This window comes from Mesoplodon mirus (assembly GCF_964341445.2).
Source record: "Mesoplodon mirus genome assembly, chromosome: 3".
Classification (NCBI taxonomy): domain Eukaryota; kingdom Metazoa; phylum Chordata; class Mammalia; order Artiodactyla; family Ziphiidae; genus Mesoplodon; species Mesoplodon mirus.
The window spans coordinates 46458775-46479510 of record NC_138978.1 but is presented as its reverse complement, the minus strand read 5'-3'; the positions used below and the strand labels follow the sequence as shown (position 1 = coordinate 46479510).

At 36.8% G+C, this 20736-nt stretch overlaps 1 protein-coding gene across 5 annotated transcripts in view; it reads right to left on the bottom strand.

Moving 5' to 3' along the window:
• OSBPL9 (oxysterol binding protein like 9) overlaps positions 1-20736 on the bottom strand; it is a gene marked incomplete at its 5' end in the record, with an annotated part of 169826 nt that overhangs the window by 7054 nt on the left and 142036 nt on the right. For all 5 annotated transcript variants that reach the window (XM_082613363.1, XM_082613364.1, XM_082613365.1 and 2 more), the window contains 8 exons: positions 481-565; positions 1862-2033; positions 4149-4234; positions 8439-8557; positions 8687-8799; positions 14726-14885; positions 18136-18243; positions 19546-19636. In XM_082613363.1, the coding sequence (XP_082469489.1) occupies positions 481-565; positions 1862-2033; positions 4149-4234; positions 8439-8557; positions 8687-8799; positions 14726-14885; positions 18136-18243; positions 19546-19636 (934 nt within the window). The remainder of the gene's footprint in view (positions 1-480; positions 566-1861; positions 2034-4148; positions 4235-8438; positions 8558-8686; positions 8800-14725; positions 14886-18135; positions 18244-19545; positions 19637-20736) is intronic.

Below are 20736 nucleotides of genomic sequence, written 5' to 3'. Positions count from 1 at the left end.
AAAAACAAAGGGTCTGTCTGTTCTTCTGGTCAGCAAGCATGTTCCTGCCCCAGCCCCAACCTGGGCCCATCCAGTATTACCAGTCTTAATGCTGCATCCAGCAAATAACACGGGAGGACACACCTTCTTTCCACTATGCCAGGAATATACTGTGCAGAAACTACGTCTTTCTTATATAAACTGTCTTCAGAGTTGCTGGGATCACTACAGTACAGCTCATGCTGTGAAAGATGACTTCAGAAGCACTAAAAGGTGGCTTCTCAAATCCCTTCTTTTTATATATAATTAAGCAGTGAAGCCTAATAGAGTCTTTGGAACTTATACCAGGAACAGATATGAGGAACCAATCCTCACAGGATTGGGAAGATACAGGTGGCCATAAAACTGACCGTGCAGTGGCCTCAGTTATGGAGCTCATTATGACCCTCTTTAGACAGAACAGTTTGAAAGTGGCTATTGCCGAGGAGCTCTGTAACTTACTGGGTGGATGATGGGAAACCTGCTCAGCCACGAATGTTACGCTATTCTTAGAAACCCAGGGAACTGGTCCTTCTGAAACTAGCTCCTGCAAGTAAACAGAACATCATTTTCTTTTGGTGTGGAAACAAATGACAGCGCAGAGAATCTAATAACTGGAGTCTCTGCCTCCCAAGGTGGTTAACTGCTTCCTCCTCTACACACCCAAAACATCTTATATATACTTTTCTTGTGGCACTTATATTACTGGAATTACTGCTTTGTGTCAGTCTCCCTAAGTCTCTCTGACTAAGACATTATTGAAGACAAGGACCACGTGCCTAACTCAGGGCCAGGCCTGGCACAGAACAGGGACTTATCAATGTCTGCAATATGAACAGGAACAGACACATTGCTTCTGTCTTCAGGAAAGGACTACATGTAATGTGTCATTTGGAAAGGGAAAAATACAGAGAGTTATTTTTAAGGAGAGATTATTATGTGAAAGCCAGTGTGGGCCAGGGGCTTATTTTTTTCACCCCTAGAGGCCTTTTAGCATTTATTTGGGTCTTCCATGTTGGTTGTTTTCCTCAAATCAACCCCCAAATGTTGGAGCCCTGTGGCTCAGGTCTCAGTTAACTATTCTTCTCTAGATTCTTCCTAGATGATTTCATCTAATCCCAGGGATTTAAGTGCCTTCTAAATACACTAAAATCTCTGAAAGCCCCGTCTCCATCCTAGACCTCTCTCTCCCTTGAACTCTTAAATTCTAACTGCCTACTTGACAGTTCCCCTTACATGTCTAACAGACCCCTTATAATTTATATTTCAAATTGGAGTTCTGGATTTTTCCCTCCCCAAATCCAATCTTCTCCTCTTTAGTAAATGGCACCAACCAACTGCTGAAGCCCACAAGGAAGGATTCATCTCTGACTGTCCCCTTTCCCTCACCTTGCCCAACCCATCTAGCAGCCCTGCCTCCAAAATATAGCTTGAATCAACCATGTCTCTCCTGGAATAATGCCAAAGCCTCCTCAGTGGTCTCCTTGCTTCTATTTGCCCCTTTCCAATTCATTTTTCACAAAATAATTATAATGACCTTTTCAAAGCAAAAATGAGTTCCTGATAAGCCATAAAGTTACCATTATGGTCCAGGAGGACTTTGCATGATCTGATTTCTACATTTCTATCCTCACCTCATGCCACTCTTTCTCCTTGCTCACTGTGTTCAAACTATACTGACCCAACACCACTGTTCTTCTACGGGTGGTAAACATCGTTTGTTCAGTGCCTTTACCATTGTTATCTGCCTCCAAACAAAAGGAAATCTTGAATCAGCACACTAAAAGCTAAGTACGAAGTATCTAAATACTAAGGTAATTGAAAATGTCAGTGGAGAACTCACCACATTCTCTTCTGTATCATTTGGTAACGTCCAGTGACACTGAAAGATCTCGCCCAGAACGGGGTTGTACGGCTTTTTGGCAACTGATCCTTTCCTTCCTGCATGAAAGGCTGAGAGGTACCATTTTACAACCTGAACCATTCGGTCTCTGGCATCCTTCTGGTCACTAATACTGCAAGGGAGAAAGACAAAATTTAACACCCGGTTTTCTGACAGCACCCTCAGCATGGTCCACCCTAAGCCAGGCTAAGAGGACCCAGGACCAGGAGCTACCTCGGTCTCTTTTTAAAACTGAAGTATAATATACATAATTAAAAATACCAGTCTTAACCGTTTGGTTTGATGAACTTGAAAAAATGCTTATATCCGTTTAATTAATCACCATGCAATCAAGATACAGAACACCTCCATTACCCCCAAGTTTCCCCATCCTCCTTTCCAAGCAATCCCCAACCCTTACCCTGAGGCAAACACTGTTTCTGGTTTCTAAGACCATTAGCTTTGCTTGTTCCAGAACTTCATACTTATAAGTGCATTGTTTAACTGCCAAATAGTTGCAGATTTTCTGGATATATTTGTTATTGATTTCTGATTTAATTATTCCATGATCAGTAAACATATTCCATATGGCTCCAATTATTTTCAAGTTATTACGTCTTCCTAGTATATGGTCTATCTTGATGAATGTTCCATTTACACTTAAAAAGACTGTTATACAAATTGTTTGGTAATGTTTTAGAAAAGTCAATTGGACTTTCTATAGCCTCACTGATTTCCAGAGGGGTGGGGGGAGGTGTGTGCTGCTCAATCAATTCCCGAGGGAGGAATTTCCAACCTTGTGTACTTGTCTATTTCTCCCTTCAGTCAATTTTTGCTGCATATATTTGAAGCTGTTTTACATATTTAGGATTATTATTTATTCTTGATAAATCGACTCATCATATCATATGAAATATCCCTACTTGTCTCTGCTAATATTTCTTGTCTTAAAAAATATACTTTGATACTAATACAGTGACACCAGCTTTGTTACGCTTAGTGTTTTGCATGGTATATCTCTGTCCATCCTTTTAACTAATCAGTGTCTTCATATTTAAAGTCTCTCTCTTGCAAATAGCGTACAGATGAATCTTGCTTTTTTTATCCAGTCTTATAATCACTGTTCTCTTAAATGGAGCGTGTATGCTATTCACATTTAGTGTAATACTGATATAGTTGGGTTTAACTCTATCATCTCGGTATTTTTCTATTTGGCCTCTTTATTCTTTGTTCCATTATATTTCCTTTCCTCCTTTTTGGGGAGTTAGAATTTTCAGAATTCCATTTAATCTTATCTATTGGCTTTTTAGCTGTACTAGTGTGTTTTTTATGTCATTCCTCCAGGGACCTCATAGCTTAAATTCTCATACATTAAAAACTATCCTTAAACCTCAAATCTATATCTAATGAATAACTGGTACTTTCCATTTATTTATGTTACCAATAAATACTTACATTTTATTTGTTCAATTATGTATGAATTTGAACAGTGCCATAGCTATTTGAATTTCTGGCCTTTGGGAATTGGTTAAATGGGTCTCTGAAAATCTTCATTAAGAAGGTATGTATCAATGTCATCCAATGTGCCCACCCACTGTGAAGCTTCAGTAAACCACAGTCCAAGGCCAAGGAATGCAATCAGAGAAGACGGATTAGAACACCCCATTACAAAGAAAATATTGCTGCTACCACTGAAAAGCAACTCACTCACCTCCTCATAAATCAACCCCACCTTTAGATTAGCTCTGTCCTTCATACATGTATCTAATATTGCAAGCTTTGTATTTGAAATTTATGCATCAGGCTATACTCTGGACACTGGACTGTAAACTCCTCAAAGGCAGACACTGTGACTCTTTCCCTTTCCAGCTCATAACAAAGTGCCTGGCAAACAATAGGTGCTTTAGAAAGGTTTGCTAAACTCGGATAACTGAAATTCATTGGATATAGTGTAAATAATTTAACAGTGATTACCAATTCCTGGATCAAATAAGATCCTAGCCTTGGCTCCGTAAATCCTAGCTACCTTAACAGGCACTCAAGATTTTTTCAAGTGTTTAACTTGGTTGCCTAACAATATCACTGCCAAATAATCTAAGCAAACGGGCATCTAATACAAACGAAATATTCAATTCCACTTTTCCCCAGAAATGTCTGAAAGGCAAAGGGATCTATCTATCCTGCCAAGGCAGAAAGCTAATGGGTAAAGTCTTAAAAAAACTGGAAAATACTATATTGAGTCAAATACCTCACAAACAGGTCCGGATGTGCAAAAAAGTCTGCATACATTTCTAAAAGAGATCTTCTTTCAAGAATAAATGTTGGAAGAACTACCTGAAAAACATACATATTTGACCCTTGAGGATCAAATTCCACTACAGATAAACAGATTGCTGAACTGCTTAAAAAAAAAAAAAGTAAATGAAAACAAAAAACTCATTCCAATCATAGTAACACCCACCAAGTACTGCCCAGGCATGCTTCTGATACCTACTTCTCAAACTGTTCTGATTCAGAATGCCCATTAACCTGCCCAACATATGAAAAACAGAGATTTTGAATGTTCAAATGTCACTTCCTCTTTGCAACCTCCCTTTAGCTCCCCGAATCAGTGTAACAATAACAACTACTCAGTAGCAACCCTTTGATACCTATATGACCTTCTGGAGTATCACGTACACATTATCTTATTAAACTGTACAACAATCCCGTTAAGAAGAAATTATCATCTTTATTTTACAGCAGAGAAAAATGAAGCTCAAAAGGGTGAAAAATTTTCTCACCGCTCTGTTATTCAGTGGAATTCAAAATCGGGTCTGTCTGGTTACGGGGGTGGTGCAGGGCCTGCTCACTTCCCCTCTATCATCGTAGGTGCACTAGGGAACTTATTTGCTTATGGGTCTGTGTCCGCAAATGAACAATGAGCTCCTAGAATGCAAGGGCCATACTTATTTCTACTTGCATCTTCAGTTACTATCCCCAAAGTAAGAAAAATTTAAATAAGTAACTGAAGGAATAAACAAAATGAAGAAGAGAATAAAGATGGGATTCAACAAACTTCTTCATCATGGGGCTGAGCCCATGAAGAAAAATGCTGAGGGGCTGGGAATGTGGCAGAGGAGAAAGTAAAGAAGAAATTGGAAAATAAAGAAAAAGGATAAGATAGATTAGGATTAACCAATTAAAAAAGGAATGAAGGAATAGTTTTTGAAATGTGTATCAGATTAGACGTTATTCATTATGGAAGTAGCGTATCATAGTAAGTAAAAATTCCTTTAAATGTAGTAATTACTGTATATCTGCTATATTTAAGATCGTGTGGTAAATGCTATGGAGGCAGCAAAGGTTAAGTATGAGAGAATAATACCAGCATTTAAATTTTAGGTGGAATGTGATAAATATCATACAAGAGATGCTCAAGGTACCATGGAAATTGAGGAGAGGCAAAGATCATGTTCTGTTTGGGGAACCAGAATGAGGGCAGTTTGGAAACAACTTATTGAGGTGGGGTGCTAAAGAAAAGCCTTAGAGAGTAGGCTATAAGAGACAGAGGGAAAAACAGAAGAACAAGACATGGAGATTGGTGGGGGGGCAGAAAATGAGTGTGACAGGGACTGACCAGTGGACCAGTATTGCTGCGTATATAAAGAGGAATGATAGAACACAAGCTTGAAAAGAAAAACTGTGGTTCTAACATTTAAAATGTTTATTATCAGGCTCCAGAGTTTAAATGTTCCACAGAACATGTATGTTCATAATATACATATGCTTAGATTGGCAAGTAAGCTTGGTACAATTTCCTACCACTCTTGGAGAACACAGAGATTCTAAATCACTAAGTAAGACTGCTGAAGAACAAGACAGAACTAAGTATCTTAAAGTATAAACAGCTCTTGCAAATCAACAAGAAGAAGATTACTATTGCCAGTAGAATAATGAACAAAAGAACTGAACAGGCAATTTGAAAAAGAAGAAATGGCCAAAAACCATAAATTTGATTTGATGTGTAATCAAAAAAAAATTTTTTTCCCTCCCTACTTAAAAGTTTTCTTAAGAACTCTCATTCAACACATCTTCTTCAGTGTTTTTAGCACTATACTGATGCATGCCATTATGTCAAGCCACTGGAACACTGATAAAAGTGAGCTGGGTTAGGCTGTCTTAAACCTGGGTTCAAGTACTTATTTTGTCACTTCTTAGGTGTGAGGAAGCCCTGGAAAATTAATTCAACCTCTGCAAGTTTCTGTAAAAGGAGGATAATTATATGCCTTGCTTAAATCTTATTTTTTTTAATTTTTATTTTTTGCTGTACGCGGACCTCTCACTGTTGTGGCCCCTCCCGCTGCGGAGCACAGGCTCCGGACGCTCAGGCTCAGCAGCCATGGCTCACGGGCCCAGCCGCTCCGCGGCATGTGGGATCTTCCCAGACCCGGGCACAAACCAGTGTCCCCTGCATCGGCAGGCGGACTCTCAACCACTGCACCACCAGGGAAGCCCCTTACGATTGTTTTGAAGACCAAATGAGGTAAGCGGGATGTGACTTTATAGTATTTCCAAACACTACAATGTATTTGGAAAATAACTCTTTATAGAAAATATTTGAAGTGAGAAAGTATTTTTATAAATAGGAAAATGAGATACAAATTTAAGGTATTATTGTAATAATACTTCGGAATGTACAAGAGAATCAAGATTTCAGAATCTGCTGGCAAGCATAGCCATTTATGACAATAAAGATTTCTAAAATAGCTAATTTGGCAAAAATTAAACTTTTAGTGGCTCCAAACCCAAACCTGGACTACCTGGCAGAGGAAATTATGCGAGGCCAAAATTACACACTTGATTGTGGCACACACTTTTGGTTGCCTATGTACACCTCTACTAACAGAACTTTCATTCAGTTCAGGTTCAGGCTATAGGTTGCCATGAGAGTCACAGGGCCCTCCCAGATCTCAAGGGGTGAATGTGGATTAATCTAAGCCAATCATTTAACCTCCTTTACCAGTGATTTAGGTAATCACACCTGGTTTAGGCGTGCACACCTGCCTAGTTCTGGCCAATGAGATTCAATTGGCAGTTTGATGGGCCACTGTTGTTATATGTTCTCCCTATTACAACAACAAAATTCATGAAAAGAAATTATTTCCTGCCTCTTTGACATATTTGCATAAGGATGTGATAACTGGAAGTGCAGCAGTCATTTTGCAATGATGAGAAGACAGGTCTGAGTGTGAATGTCAGCATGCTAAGGATGGCAGAGCAGAGAGACTGAAGGAACCTAGGTCCTTTCTCACATTGTTGACCCACTACGAATTAGTCAATCCTGGAAATACTCTACTCTGGACTTCTCATTACATGAGATAATAAACATAGCATTATTCAAGATACTGTTAGGTGGGTCTTCTATTACTGAAGACCAAAACCAACCAAGGTAGAAGATGTAGAAAAGAAATATATTATAAATGTCAACATCTAAAATTAAGCTGTATCATCTTTCAAATGTGAAGTTACAATTCTGCTCCAGCAATTATACAATCAATCTAATGATCACTGAAAAAATTCTGAGGACAATCTCCTGCAAATATTTTCTTACCTAGAACTTTCCCAGCAAGTATGTTTGTTGCACAAAATTTCCGTTTTCATTTAGATTTGGGGTAAAAATTTTTATTATAGACACTTACTAGAAAGTATTATGGATTAGTTTACAGATTTTGAAATCTACAACCAGATAAGAATCTCAGTTCTGCCACTTAAATAAGACTTAGCCAAGTTACTTAATCTCTATGAGCTTTAGTTTCCTCATCTATAAAATGATGTTAACAATAACACCTAACTTTGCAGTGCTGTGGTGAGAATTAGGTAAAAGGATGAGGCTTTTAGCACAGGGGCGGGGACATATGCAGGCACCTATACACCAGTCTCCTACATCAATCAGGTATTCTGTTTAGAGTGCCAGGTTTAAATTCAAATTCAAATCCAGAACCACAATAATTATATGGCTCAACATGTGTCATACAGTTTTCCACTCACTACCTGTTCCATTCCTTACAACAACCCTGTAAAGTAGGTCACTGTATGTCCATTTTGTATATGAGAAACCCAAAGATCATAGAGAAAGGGACTTGCTCAAGCTCACACAGTTTGGTAACAGCTGAAGTAGGATGTAAGCACAGGTCCTCTAACCCCGAGATCAGAACTCTGCTCATTTTGATTCCATGCACACTACACTGCTTTAGGTTTTGTTCAGACTACTAACCAAGCCCAATACTATTCCATGCTTGCCCCCAATAAAATCCAAATCATAATCTATACAATCCATATGTACTATCTCTATGAAATTATCCTAGGTTTACTTATTTCATCCATTTATAAAAATTTTCAGTTAACTCAGGTACATATGTATTAATTCATAACAAGACAAAAGTATAAACAGAAGTTATGTCATTATACTACATTTGCAGACACACTCACCATACGATCACTGAGGATCTACATATACACATTAAGACTAACAGCAAATACCAAATTTGATTCTTACCTTAGTAAGATCCATTCCAAGCCTAACCTGTGACAACAGATGCATGATAACACTCTTGTGCTCTTCCACCGACCCTGCCTCCCCGTCATCATCTCTATCATCATGTGAATCGAAAAGGTCTAAAATAAAACAGATCTTCTTAGACTGGTGTTAAACTGGGCCAATCTGTGCTGTTACCAAGTATTATACATTTTTTTTCAAACAAATATTTTTAAGAAAAAAAAGGTAAACTCTCCAAGGCTGCTTACCAGCATCACTTGTTCCATTGGACATGGAAGAATTAAGTGATTCCGTGGTATCTGGGCGCTTTAGACTATTTCCTGAGCTGCTGTGTGTCAAGACTGAGGCAGATCCAGAGGAACTAAAAAAAATTAATCACCTTCTTAAGCTTTTTAAAAAAGCAATTTAAAATCATAGTAAGATACCAATCTATTTAAAACCAATATACGGAGATAGCTGACAGAAACTAACTAGACCCTTAAAGTTAGCTGGTTACATACATACACACATACATGCTTTCCAACTCTCTCCCCATCAGGCTCATGTTTTCTGCATGGTGTATGCTCAACCAAGCCATGTTGAAAGGCCATGAAAAATTGGTAAGGTTTTGCCTCTGCGTTTAAGTTTAAAACTTGAGTTCATTTTCCAATTTTGTTACTTTGCATAAATGTAGGTATGTCATAATTCTTGGCAACCATTTCCATAACCTCAAAACTGGTGAGTCTATTAATTAGCCTCAGAAAGACGTCTATATTTTTGAGATCCTTTGATAAAAGCCCACACTGGTAATAATACCTTTCCCAGTCATTAGAAAATTATATTTGAAATTAAAAAATAAAAAAGCATATTACTTTTTACAAGTAAATTTATGGTAAGTGGTATTATGAGCTGATTAACAGGGTCTAAAGAAAGATTCCTCTATTTTATTATTACAGCTATGATCATAACTTACCTAGGGCTAGTATTTGTACATTAACAAAAGAATGGTCAAAGTTTACTTATTAAGGGTAAAAACAGAAACCAAATTTCTCATACTGCAGATATTATTTATAAAATGGTACACACATAAAAGTCTTTTATTGCAAATTTATAGGTGCAAAACACATTATATATTCTAATTTAAACATAGTTTGCCCTGATTACTTACCTTCTTTTGATTTCTTATTTAATAATAAGCTTGATTTTTTTAAGAGTAGTTTTAGGTTCAGAGCAAAACTGAGCAGAAAGTACAGAATTTCCATACGCACAACCTCCCCACTATCAACATCCTGCACGAGAGTAGTACATGTGTAACAGTTGATGAACCTACGTGACATGCCATTATCACTCAAAGTCCATAGTTTACAGTAGGGTTCACTCTTGGTCTTGTACATTCAATGGATTTTGACAAATGTAATATATCCCCCACTGTAGTATTGCAGAGAATAGTTTCATTATCCTAAAAATCTTCTGTGCTCTGCCTATGTTAGAACATTAGAATATTAGAACATATGTATTCTAATTTAAACATAGTTTGTCCTGGTTACTTGCCTTCTTTTGATCTATTTTTCAAAAATCCTTAGGTAACTAAATATTGCTACTTTGATAATTTAGTAGCGTACATCACAAGGTACTGTAACTAATGTCTACCTCACCAGTTTTGAAAGCCAATGGAAAATATGAGTAAAAGAACTAGATAAGAGAAATCAAATGATCATTAAATAAAAGAGCTGCATAAAAATTATCTTCAAAAAGTTTTGTGGCTCTTTGATACATCATCAAAATAGAATCAATCTTTTAAATCAATTGATCTAAAAACCTCAGATTCTTTAAAACATGTATCTTATTTTAGATTCCAAATGTCAGAGATGAATTTATGCTGTGCTTTTCTTCCTCACTCAGGTTAGAAACCATGTCTGGGCCAAGTGAAATGCTCAATAAAGCTCAAAATGGAAAAAAATGGGATAAATTCTCATTTAGCCATTTCATAATTTACCTCGTTCAGGACAAAGGATTTAAAGACTATAGTTACAAAACAAGAGCAACACTGACAAAAATGACATGCATACAGGAAAGGTTTATCTGCAATGGGCTAACTTGCACAGACTTAAATCATAAGATCATAAATAAACTAAACCGAAAAAGGTACAGCTCTGAACTTAATTATAACAACAGAATCCAAAATCTTATTGAGTACCTTGTATGTGCCAAACATTGTATATGTTCATCTTCATAACAATCTAACCCTGAAAGGGAGACATGATTATTCTCATCATACACAGAGGCTCAGAGGTTCAATGACTGGACAGAGGTCACACAACTGGTAAGTAGTGGAGCCATTTCAAGTATACGTCTGGCTCCAGAGCACAAGTTCTTTCCCATATGCACTTTCATCTAGTTTATAAATGTGCAAAACCCAGTAACATAGTTCACACAGAAGTTATCATTACTACAGGTCTTTAGAAACTGAACGGTGAAAGGACTTAAGTTTTCAAATTCTCTTCTGTCAGGGAGAGAAACTGTAGATAGAAACTTGACCTGAGAGCTAGAAAACTAGTGGTAGCAGCTGATGACCAGCAGGTGGCACACAAGCTCAATGCCTACAGAGGCCAGGCAGAGAGCAAAAATATGTGAATAGGGCCAGATTATAAAACAATAGAGGCCTGGCACTAGCATACTCAATTTGAAGGGATTTAAAGTTCCATTTAATGGGAAAATGTATATCTGAATCACTTTGCTGTACACCTGAAACTATCACAACATTGTTAATCAACTATACTCCAATTAAAATAAAAATTTTAAAACAAAAAAACCAATACACACTGTGCTGGCCAAATAAAACATCTGTAGTCCCTACTAGTTTGGGAATCTAGATTAGGGCATAAAAGGAAAGAATGAAATTGAAGGAGAAAAGGAAGCCTGAGTGGGCGAGCTGGACAAAGAATTTAACTCTGGATTCCTTCAAATAGGAGGTTCATAAACTGTGTATTTGTTACAGGATGGGTACTGGGAGAGCATAGAGAAGGAAGCTTACAAGGAGAAAAAAGAAAAGCCTATGAGCCTGCAGGTGACTTTGTAGATATGCCTATTACAGGTACAACAGGTAAGCATTTAAAATTTATCTATTTCAGAAAAATTTCAGGAGAACCCCTAAAACTGGGGCCAGAGATTGACTATCTGTGATGTAATAAGGAGGCTTACCACATTATTATCAAGCTTTTACTGAATATAGTTATAGGCTTCTAGAGGACAGATGATCCATCTTGATATTCAATTGTACTTTGTTTCGATTAATAGCTAATGATTGAGACTGTCCTTAATTCTGTTTAAAGAAAACAATGATTTAACACTTCAAAAATAAATAATAACCTTACTTTGGAATTTTCTTCCAAATGCTTATTTTCTTTTAACCCCACTATCATAAAAAATATTTTAAAAATTAAAGTGGAATTTCTATTGGCAAACTGCTAATAAGGGTCTTGTAATAGTTTATTTCCCTACATACAAATATTAAGAAACCAACATGCTAAACCAAACTCTTTCTGCTACACTAGCCTTCTTGAACTGTGGGCTCAAATCTCTCTTCCTTAAGTAAAGTCTCATGTCCTAACAGTATGTATTTACCTAATCCCATATATTTTACTTTTCCAGCATTCAAAATCTGAATTTGATCTACTATGTAACAAAACTTCCTGAATTAATATCATTTTCCTTATAAATTCGGAGATTCTGAATAGTTACAGTGCAATTATATATGATACTGTATTTCTCAGTTCATGTGCACACTTAAGAGAACTGGAGTGCTGGGTCATATGGTAGTTCTATTTTTAGTTTTTTAAGGAACCTCCATACTGTTCTCCCAGCAATCCCACTACTGGGCATTTATCCTGAGAAAACCATAATTCAAAAAGACACATGCACCCCAATGTTCACTGAAGCACTATTTACAACAGCCAGGACATGGAAGCAACCTAAATGCCCATTGACAGATGAATGGATAAAGAAGATGTGGTACATATATACAATGGAATATTACTCAGCCATAAAAGGAATGAAATTGGGTCATTTGCGGAGATGTGGATGGACCTAGAGTCTGTCATACAGAGAAAAGTCAGTCAGAAATTGAAAAACAAATATCATATATTAACACATATATGTGGAATCTAGAAAAATGGTATAGATGAACCTATTTGTAGGGCAGGAATAGAGATGCAGACACAGAGAATGGACATGTGGACATGTGGGGGAAGGGAGGGTGGGATGAACTGGGAGATTGGGACTGACATATATACACTACCATGTGTATAAAACAGATAGCTAGTGGGAACCTGCTGTATAGCCCAGTGAGATCAGCTCAGTGCTCTGCAGTGACCTAGACGGTGGGATGGGGGCCCGGTGGAGGGAGGGAGGTCCAAGAGGGAGGGGATATGTGTATACATGTAGCTGATTCACTTTGTTGTACAGCAGAAACTAACACAGCATTGTAAAGCAAATATACCCCAATTAAAAAATAACTGTTATCTCTAAAAAAAGAAAAAGAGAGCGAGAGAAATGGAGTGCCACAAAATATTTCTTACTAAAAGAAAACAAGGTTCAAAGTCTAAGTTTGGCTGATAGTACTTAGCTTGCAAATTCACATATAATCATTTCCAAATTTGTACTGTATTTCAAAGCAAACCCCAAGCTGTAACACTAGCACCGACTCCTGAGATGGCAGGAGACTTGGAAAAAGTACCCAACAAAAAGTAAGCCAACTACATCTACAACAAATATAAGAACATTAAAGCAAATAAATGTTAGTTTGCTTTCTATAATAGCTATCACTTACTGTGCACTTATTATACATGCCAGACATCATAGTAAGCACTTGACATTATTCTCATTTAAATGTTCACAATGACCCCTTGTAGTTGAAACTATTATTATCCTCATTTTACAAACAAGGAAACTGAGGATGTCATAGGTTAAATAACTTGACCAAGATCACACACCTTAAAAGCAAAACAGATTTAGAACCTATTCTTTTCTAAGATTCCAGAATCCAAAGTCTAACCACAGCAGCCTATGTACCAGTAGGGCTAAAAAGTACTTTGCTTATTGGCTATCATGTAAGTGACTTTACATGTAAAGGCCTTTTCTGTACAATGGAACATACCTAGCTTTGATTTAACAGTGTAAAATAGGTCAAATATTTCCTAATGAGAGAAAACCTATCATCAATATCTGCCAAAATCTGCCTACTTAGTATCTCTGGAGTCCATGTGCTTCCCTCCATTCCTATGCTATGACCTTAGCTTGGGTTATCAACATTTCTCAAGTTTCTACCCAGTTTTGCCTGGTCTTCCTACACGTAATGCATCCCCACTGCATTCGATTCCACACAATTCAGGCATATCTATTTTTCTAAAATGCAGACCTGACCAGCAGCTGCCATCACTTGTCAGAAAATGTTCAAAATTCATAAAACGCTAAAAGGACTCTTTCACGACCTGGCCCTTGTCAATCTCTTCTGTATCTTCTTAACCACTCCCCACAACTTATGCTACAGCCACACTCAGCCATGCTCAGCAGCTTACAGCTCCTCAAAGAAACCAAGCTCCCGTTGCCTCCAGGCCTTTCTTATTAGGGTTCCATCTCATGAGAACAACACTTTCCATTTCCCCTTCCTCTTCTCACCCTCATGTCCCTTCTCTCCCTACTCATCCACATCTCACCATGGATCACATCCCCTCCCTCCTCTGTGAATCCTTTCTTGACTTCTCAGGACTTCAAAATGTTCCCATTCTTTCTGTGCTTATTCTTACATAGCATATTTCCCACTGGATTATATAAGTTTGTTTTTCCCCCAATAGACTGTAAGTTCCCTGAGGGCAGGGACTGGCTCTTTATTCACCTCTGTATCATTCCTCCACCTAGTAACAGTGCCTGGCTTATAGGCACCCAAATATCTCTACTCTATACAGAACAAGTAACGGTAACCTCCTCTTATGTGAGTAATACTTCCTAGCTTACTCACTTTCATTTGACCCTCTCCTAATGTTGTTTCTATAAGGCCCAGAGTTAATGAACAATACTGGCATGTTACCACAACTGATGCAAAATTATACCATTTGAATTAAATCAGGAGTAAAATCACTATTCTCACAGAACTAGCTTTGCTCAATAAGCCAATTAAAAATAAGCTGTCTTTTTCACTTTTTCCAAATAATAATTTATAAAGGAGTCTGTCATTAACACCACTCTCAAAATCAAATTACATTTTTAAAAATCAGGAGTCATTTCAATACATAGTTAGTTTGTCTACTTACTCTATTAAGTGCTTTGGGGATGAGCCACTCTGATGGAATTCATCTGCATCATAGAATTCATCTTCACTGCTAGAATAAGAGAACTCTGGGACTGTGTTTGGAGACAAGTTGACATGGCTTGGAGAAGTTAGACTGCTACTAGGTGGTGAGTGCCCACTGCCTAGGAAGTTAAAACGTTTTTAATTAGGGGACAGTGTTGGTAATAGAAGGGAAGAAATTAGGGAGATGGTATCAAAGCAGACCTTTCTAAAATCAAAAAAGAGTTAAGTTGGTAGAAGTCCCTAGACTATCTGTAAAGAAATCAACATTTAAACTAGACAAAGAAAAATGCAAATCACATTATAGAATGGGACATAGCCTTTTAAATAAATGAAAAAATACTATGTCCTCACCTGTAATTAGGAAGGGAGTTCTTTTGACTATAATCACACTGTGTGAGTTAAGGTATTAGAAGTCCCATAGTAGATACCAGTACCAACGGGAAGCCAGAGCTCTTATTTTATACTATAGATCCAGATACCTTAAAAATGCAGCAGTGAGCCAACAAGAATACAAAGTGGAAAGAATATCAAAAACCACATGAATGTTAAAATTTTGTTCAGTATATCACATTCATATTAGTCAGTATGTTTTGGCAATCATGTGCAAACACAAAAGCTGGGAACACTTACCATTCAAACTCCTCACCTCTTTTCTACCCCAGTTTAAGTCAGGTTGCCCAGAGCCCAGGGGCAGAGAAAAAGAGAGGGCTACCATAGGAAGCACATGGAAAAGCAAAGAACCAGGAGGAACATCTTTCTATTCCTAAACAGTCTAATTAAGGAAACAGAAACTAATGGAGATCCAGAGAAAGAATCTCTGTGATAGTCATCTGATTCAGAGTCTAGTAATAAAAAGTAACAATATCAGTATCAAACAGAACAGTGAAGTACTGAAAGTAATTTAACAAGTACTTATTGAGCAGATATCTAAGGGCTCTCAGGCAATTTATGCCAAACTGCTACAGATGCCTGGTGGAGATTAAAATTAATTAAGTCACTGCTGGCAATATAAAAGCCAAGGCCACAGTTCTAGAAGGAAATGAGAATAGCAGCAGTAAAAATGAATCCAGAGCCATCCATGGATTTTTAGTGTCCCATTCCAGTGTCTATCTATGGTTCAATAGTTGAGAGAGCACATCCACCTGCCACATTTAGTTGCCATGTTCACAAAGATATTTTTAAAACATGACACTGAAAGTTTGCTGCCTAAATAGGCAAGGCTTATTGTGGGAATTCCAAAGATAGTTCATCTTAGCAAATAACTTTAAATTCTTACCCTACCGCTGCCCTGCCCCATAGCAGCCATAAGATGGGAAATAAATAAATTTCTCTTATTGAAATAATGGGGGAAAAAAACGAGAGAGAAAGAAAGAAAGGAAAAGACCAGGAATTACAAATGATTAAGTAACAAGCAAATAGTCCAGGCAACCACACAAAACTGAAAATGTATCCAAGAAGAAAATGAGTTGGAATGGGAGTTGCAAACAAAAGAACTGAGTTTTCCTTACGAGAGAAAACAGTATTATTTCTTTTTTCAGTTGTTCCTTTCTTTCTTTTATGTATTAGTGAGAGAGATAAAGGAAAGAAAGATGAAGAAATTAGGTTGAAAAATCAAACACGACACAAACCACACACTAATTTAAAAAAATTTTTTGAATCCACCTACTCTAAAATGTTATATTTTTAAAATGCCGTCTTCTGAAATAATTTATCCTAAATTATTTATAACTAATTAATGATCCTAAAATTAATGTGCATAAAGAATACTGCTAACTTTTTCAAAGTCTGTAACTGACTAGGTTTTGTATATTTCTGAATGGAAAATTTTGTCTGTTTCAGAATTCTGACATAATTCCTCCTTATAAAAAAACAAAAGAAAATACAGATACTGTTTTTAAAATGACACAGTGTAATGAAATACATAAAAAAGGCAGGCAAACATTTCAACTGCATTACTCAAACTGCTTATCAGCATTTTCCCAAGAGCTTCAAGTAAGAGAGCTGTTGTTGCTTGCTTTTTTTCAAAATAAGGAGACATCTGCTCAGGCTGTTAAATCTTAAAAACCAAAGTAATAACATCAGCATCTTTACTAACTCAAATTTCAAACTAGCTAAAAATCACAGGGTAACTTTTCATTATTACACAGGAAAAGTCCCACCCAGGAAAGAATCTGTGGAGCAACAGCAGGGGCTTATCCCCACGTCCTCAAGAGTGGTTTCGGTTTTGGCATCCAGATATAACAGGGACAAAAGCACCAAGTGCTCCCTTGAATTTGGTGCAACTGATAACTCAACATCAACCTAATTAGTTTTAAAACAAGAAATAAATCTATACTAACATTAATAGCATCCCTGTGAATTAGAGAAAAAATAAAGACCATAAATCTAAACAAATTAAGAAAATGCAAACTAAAATCAAGTATCCTTTTTTTGCTTATAAAATTGGCAAAAATGTGACCGATAAATCTATCCTTAAAAAATTCATATGTGCCAAAAGGTGCTGTACAAGGATATTCCCTGAAATACTGCTTATAATAGGAAAATTTTGGAATCAACCTAAATAAATGTCCATCAGCAGAAAAACAGGTAATAGCCACTTGAGCAGCTGTAGAAAGAATGTTGTATACCTAAGTGTAGGAACACAGAAAGCTCTCTAAATGTTCTTAGTTAAATGAAAAGGGAAAGTCACAGAACCACATGATCTCATTTAGGTCAGGGTAAAAAACAACAATAAAAATACACAGGGCTTCCCTGGTGGCGCAGTGGTTGAGAGTCCACCTGCCGATGCAGGGGACATGGGTTCGTGCCCGGGTCCGGGAAGATCCCATATGCCGCGGAGCGGCTGGGCCCGTGAGCCATGGCTGCTGAGCCTGCGCATCCGGAGCCTGTGCTCCACAACGGGAGAGGCCACAACAGTGAGAGGCCCGCGAATTGCAAAAAAAAAAAAAAAACACAATATAGGTATGTAGGTACATACGTGTATAAATGACAAAGAGTAAAGAAGGCTTACAGCTGCTTTTGTTCTCATACTTCTGTATTATCTGATTCCTTTACAGTAAGAAAGTATATAAATCTAACTCGAGCAAATTTTTTAAAAAAGCCAATACAGAGCTTCAAAGTAAGTCTTAAGGTAAACAAATACACAAAACTCTGCAGTATTTTATTTCATTTAAATTATAATTATTACTAAACTTCTGGTTCAGTCACAAAGTTAACCACTCCATGTATGGAACTGTAATGATAGGGCTAAGGTATCTCCAATACAAAATATATAACCTTTCTTCAATCTTTTTCCCATCAGTAATCAAACACAAATCTTGAATGTTAATGGGCAGTTATGAGAAGTAAAGGAATTATACAAATCTGTACCTGTACTATTTGGCGTTGGAGTCTGATGATGTCCCAAGGTAGTAGCTAATACAGGTCCAACTGGTAGAGAAGATGGACGCTGCTCTGACTTACACAACTGAGCAGGCTCTAGGAGATTTGAACATGTGAAATAAGTTAGAGAAAAAGCCAAACACAACTCTTCTTTTTTTAAACATCTTTATTGGAGTATAATTGCTTTACAATGGTGTGTTAGTCTCTGCTTTACAACAAAGTGAATCAGCTATACATATACACATATCCCCATATCTTTTCCCTCTTACGTCTCCCTCCCACCCTCCTTATCCCACCCCTCTAGGTGGTCACAAAGCACTGAGCTGATCTCCCTGTGCTATGCGGCTGCTTCCTACTAGCTATCTATTTTACATTTGGTAGCAAACACAACTCTTTAACTGCAATATCCTGAAGATCAGTAATTTTTGAGACTATATTCTATTAAGTCAAGTTCCATGCTACTACTCCTTTCTGACCCCCAATCCCCTTTAAACTCAATGATGATATGCTACCTAGTACTAAGACACTAGGCAGGATATCAAGAGACTAGTCAAGATAAGCTATTACCTCAGTACAAGTACTCTGTAAAACCAGCAAATGCTTCGGATGATAAACTGTTTCCCCCCGAGGATCAAACCACTTGTAAAATCTAAAATGGGGCACAGTACTTCCTCTTTAGTCTCGTGAGAGATATTAAGCTCAATCTCCTAAGGAGTAAAAATTCATAAAAAGATCTCACATACTTAATAATTATTTTTTTAAAGATTTTCTTTTTTCCAGTAAAATTTCCGACTTATGTCATCAGTGAAAACACTGAAATGTTGGATGCAACAAAAAGGTAAAAGGAATCAGTGGTTGTTGGCCTTAAGCCCTCCTCTGCCAGTTAAAAAAATATATATTTATTACTCCATCCCTAAAAATACACGTCTATCTAATCAGTAGGCATCACAAATTTCATTCCTCCCTTTCTCATTAAGTCCACCATGAAGAAACCATTTGTATTATTCAGAGCTATAAAGAATATGACAAAATAGAACATTCCTGGATTACTTTCAAGTAGATCAAGGTATATTAAGTTTTCCTTGGTAGCCATGAATCCTGGGTCATAGGATTCTGTCCTAGCAGATAATCCAAGTAAACCATGTTTGTTTTCCATCTCACTTTGAAAACCAAAAGCCCTTTAACTGTACTAAAAAAGCCCCAATACCAAAATATTATCATATTTTTCCAGTTCATTTCTGGCTGTATTTTGTGTGTAAGATTCCTTTTACTTATTAAAAAACAAAAAACAAAAAAAACCCCAAAAAAACCCTTCAAGATTACTACAACTGCCATAAAAAATTAAGTTTTTTGTCACCAATGTACCTGTGAAACATTTTTCCAAATATTATACTATACCTGGAGGTAAGACAGTCTGGGAAGGCATTGTGTTGATCACAGGTTCCAAGGGACTAGGTTGATATATTGCATCTACAGGATTAATAGTACTCTGAGATAAAGAAGCACAGTATAGTTATTTTTAATTAAATACCCTTCCAGCATTGACCCTCCCAAATGTATGAAAAGCCCACACTTCTGACAGCAAAGTCCTGAGGGTAGCTGTATAGACATGTTGGTGAAATTGCAAAGAGGAAATAAAACAACTTTACTATATGGAAGTCTAAGAGTTTCTTATAAGATTATTTAAAGAAGCATTGTAAGGAGGGAAAATGAATGAATCTCTGACATATAGAAAGGTAAAAATAGATGAAAACACTTGGAAAGAGTTGTAGAATGGTTTCAGGAAACCGAAATAATAACCTCTTGATTCAACTCAGTGATTCTCAAATTTTAATTCACCACAAATATCAAAGATGGAGAAATGCTCTCTCCTGCTGTGGTATTAATAAGCACTATACCTATGACTAGCTAATGTATCTGTACCACTACAATCTTATGTTTACATCCCATACCACTGCCACCTTCTATCAATGTGTATTGCACCATATAGGCACGTAGTTTTACAGTCACTAAAGGCAAAGAAATGTATCTTCTAATTGGACGTCTTTTCTTTCTGAGGATTTAGAAGGAAAAAAAAAATACTCAAACATGTAGTTACAATTTTAGAGAGAAAAAAAAAAGTCTAGGTTCTTCTGACTCCAAGCCAAGATACTATTTTGCCAGCATGATGGCATTTTAAAAACAAGACTCCAAAGCTTACTGGTATTTTTTTATTTGGAGGAGGGGGAGATTTTAAACCAAGGCCTTTGCCAAAGTAAAGTTTGAAACCACCACTTAGAAGACTATACTAGATAAAACCCAAGAAATAAAACTTTAAATTTTTTAGCTTTCCTTGATCTGGAAAACTAAACTTCAAACATGTATTAGGTAGAGCTTGTAACAGAAAATACTGAAACAGAATTAGAAAAGAAATACTTTATTGATGAGCCCCAAAAGCATTTGTAAAAATTTAAAAGCACATAACAATGGAAACTGAGATAATAGGAAAGTTTTTATAGCATTCTTATTTAATGCCTAAGTTATTTTTTCTTATATCCCCTCTCTGCATAAATATCAATATGTAAAAATCACTAAATCAGATCTCTTAAA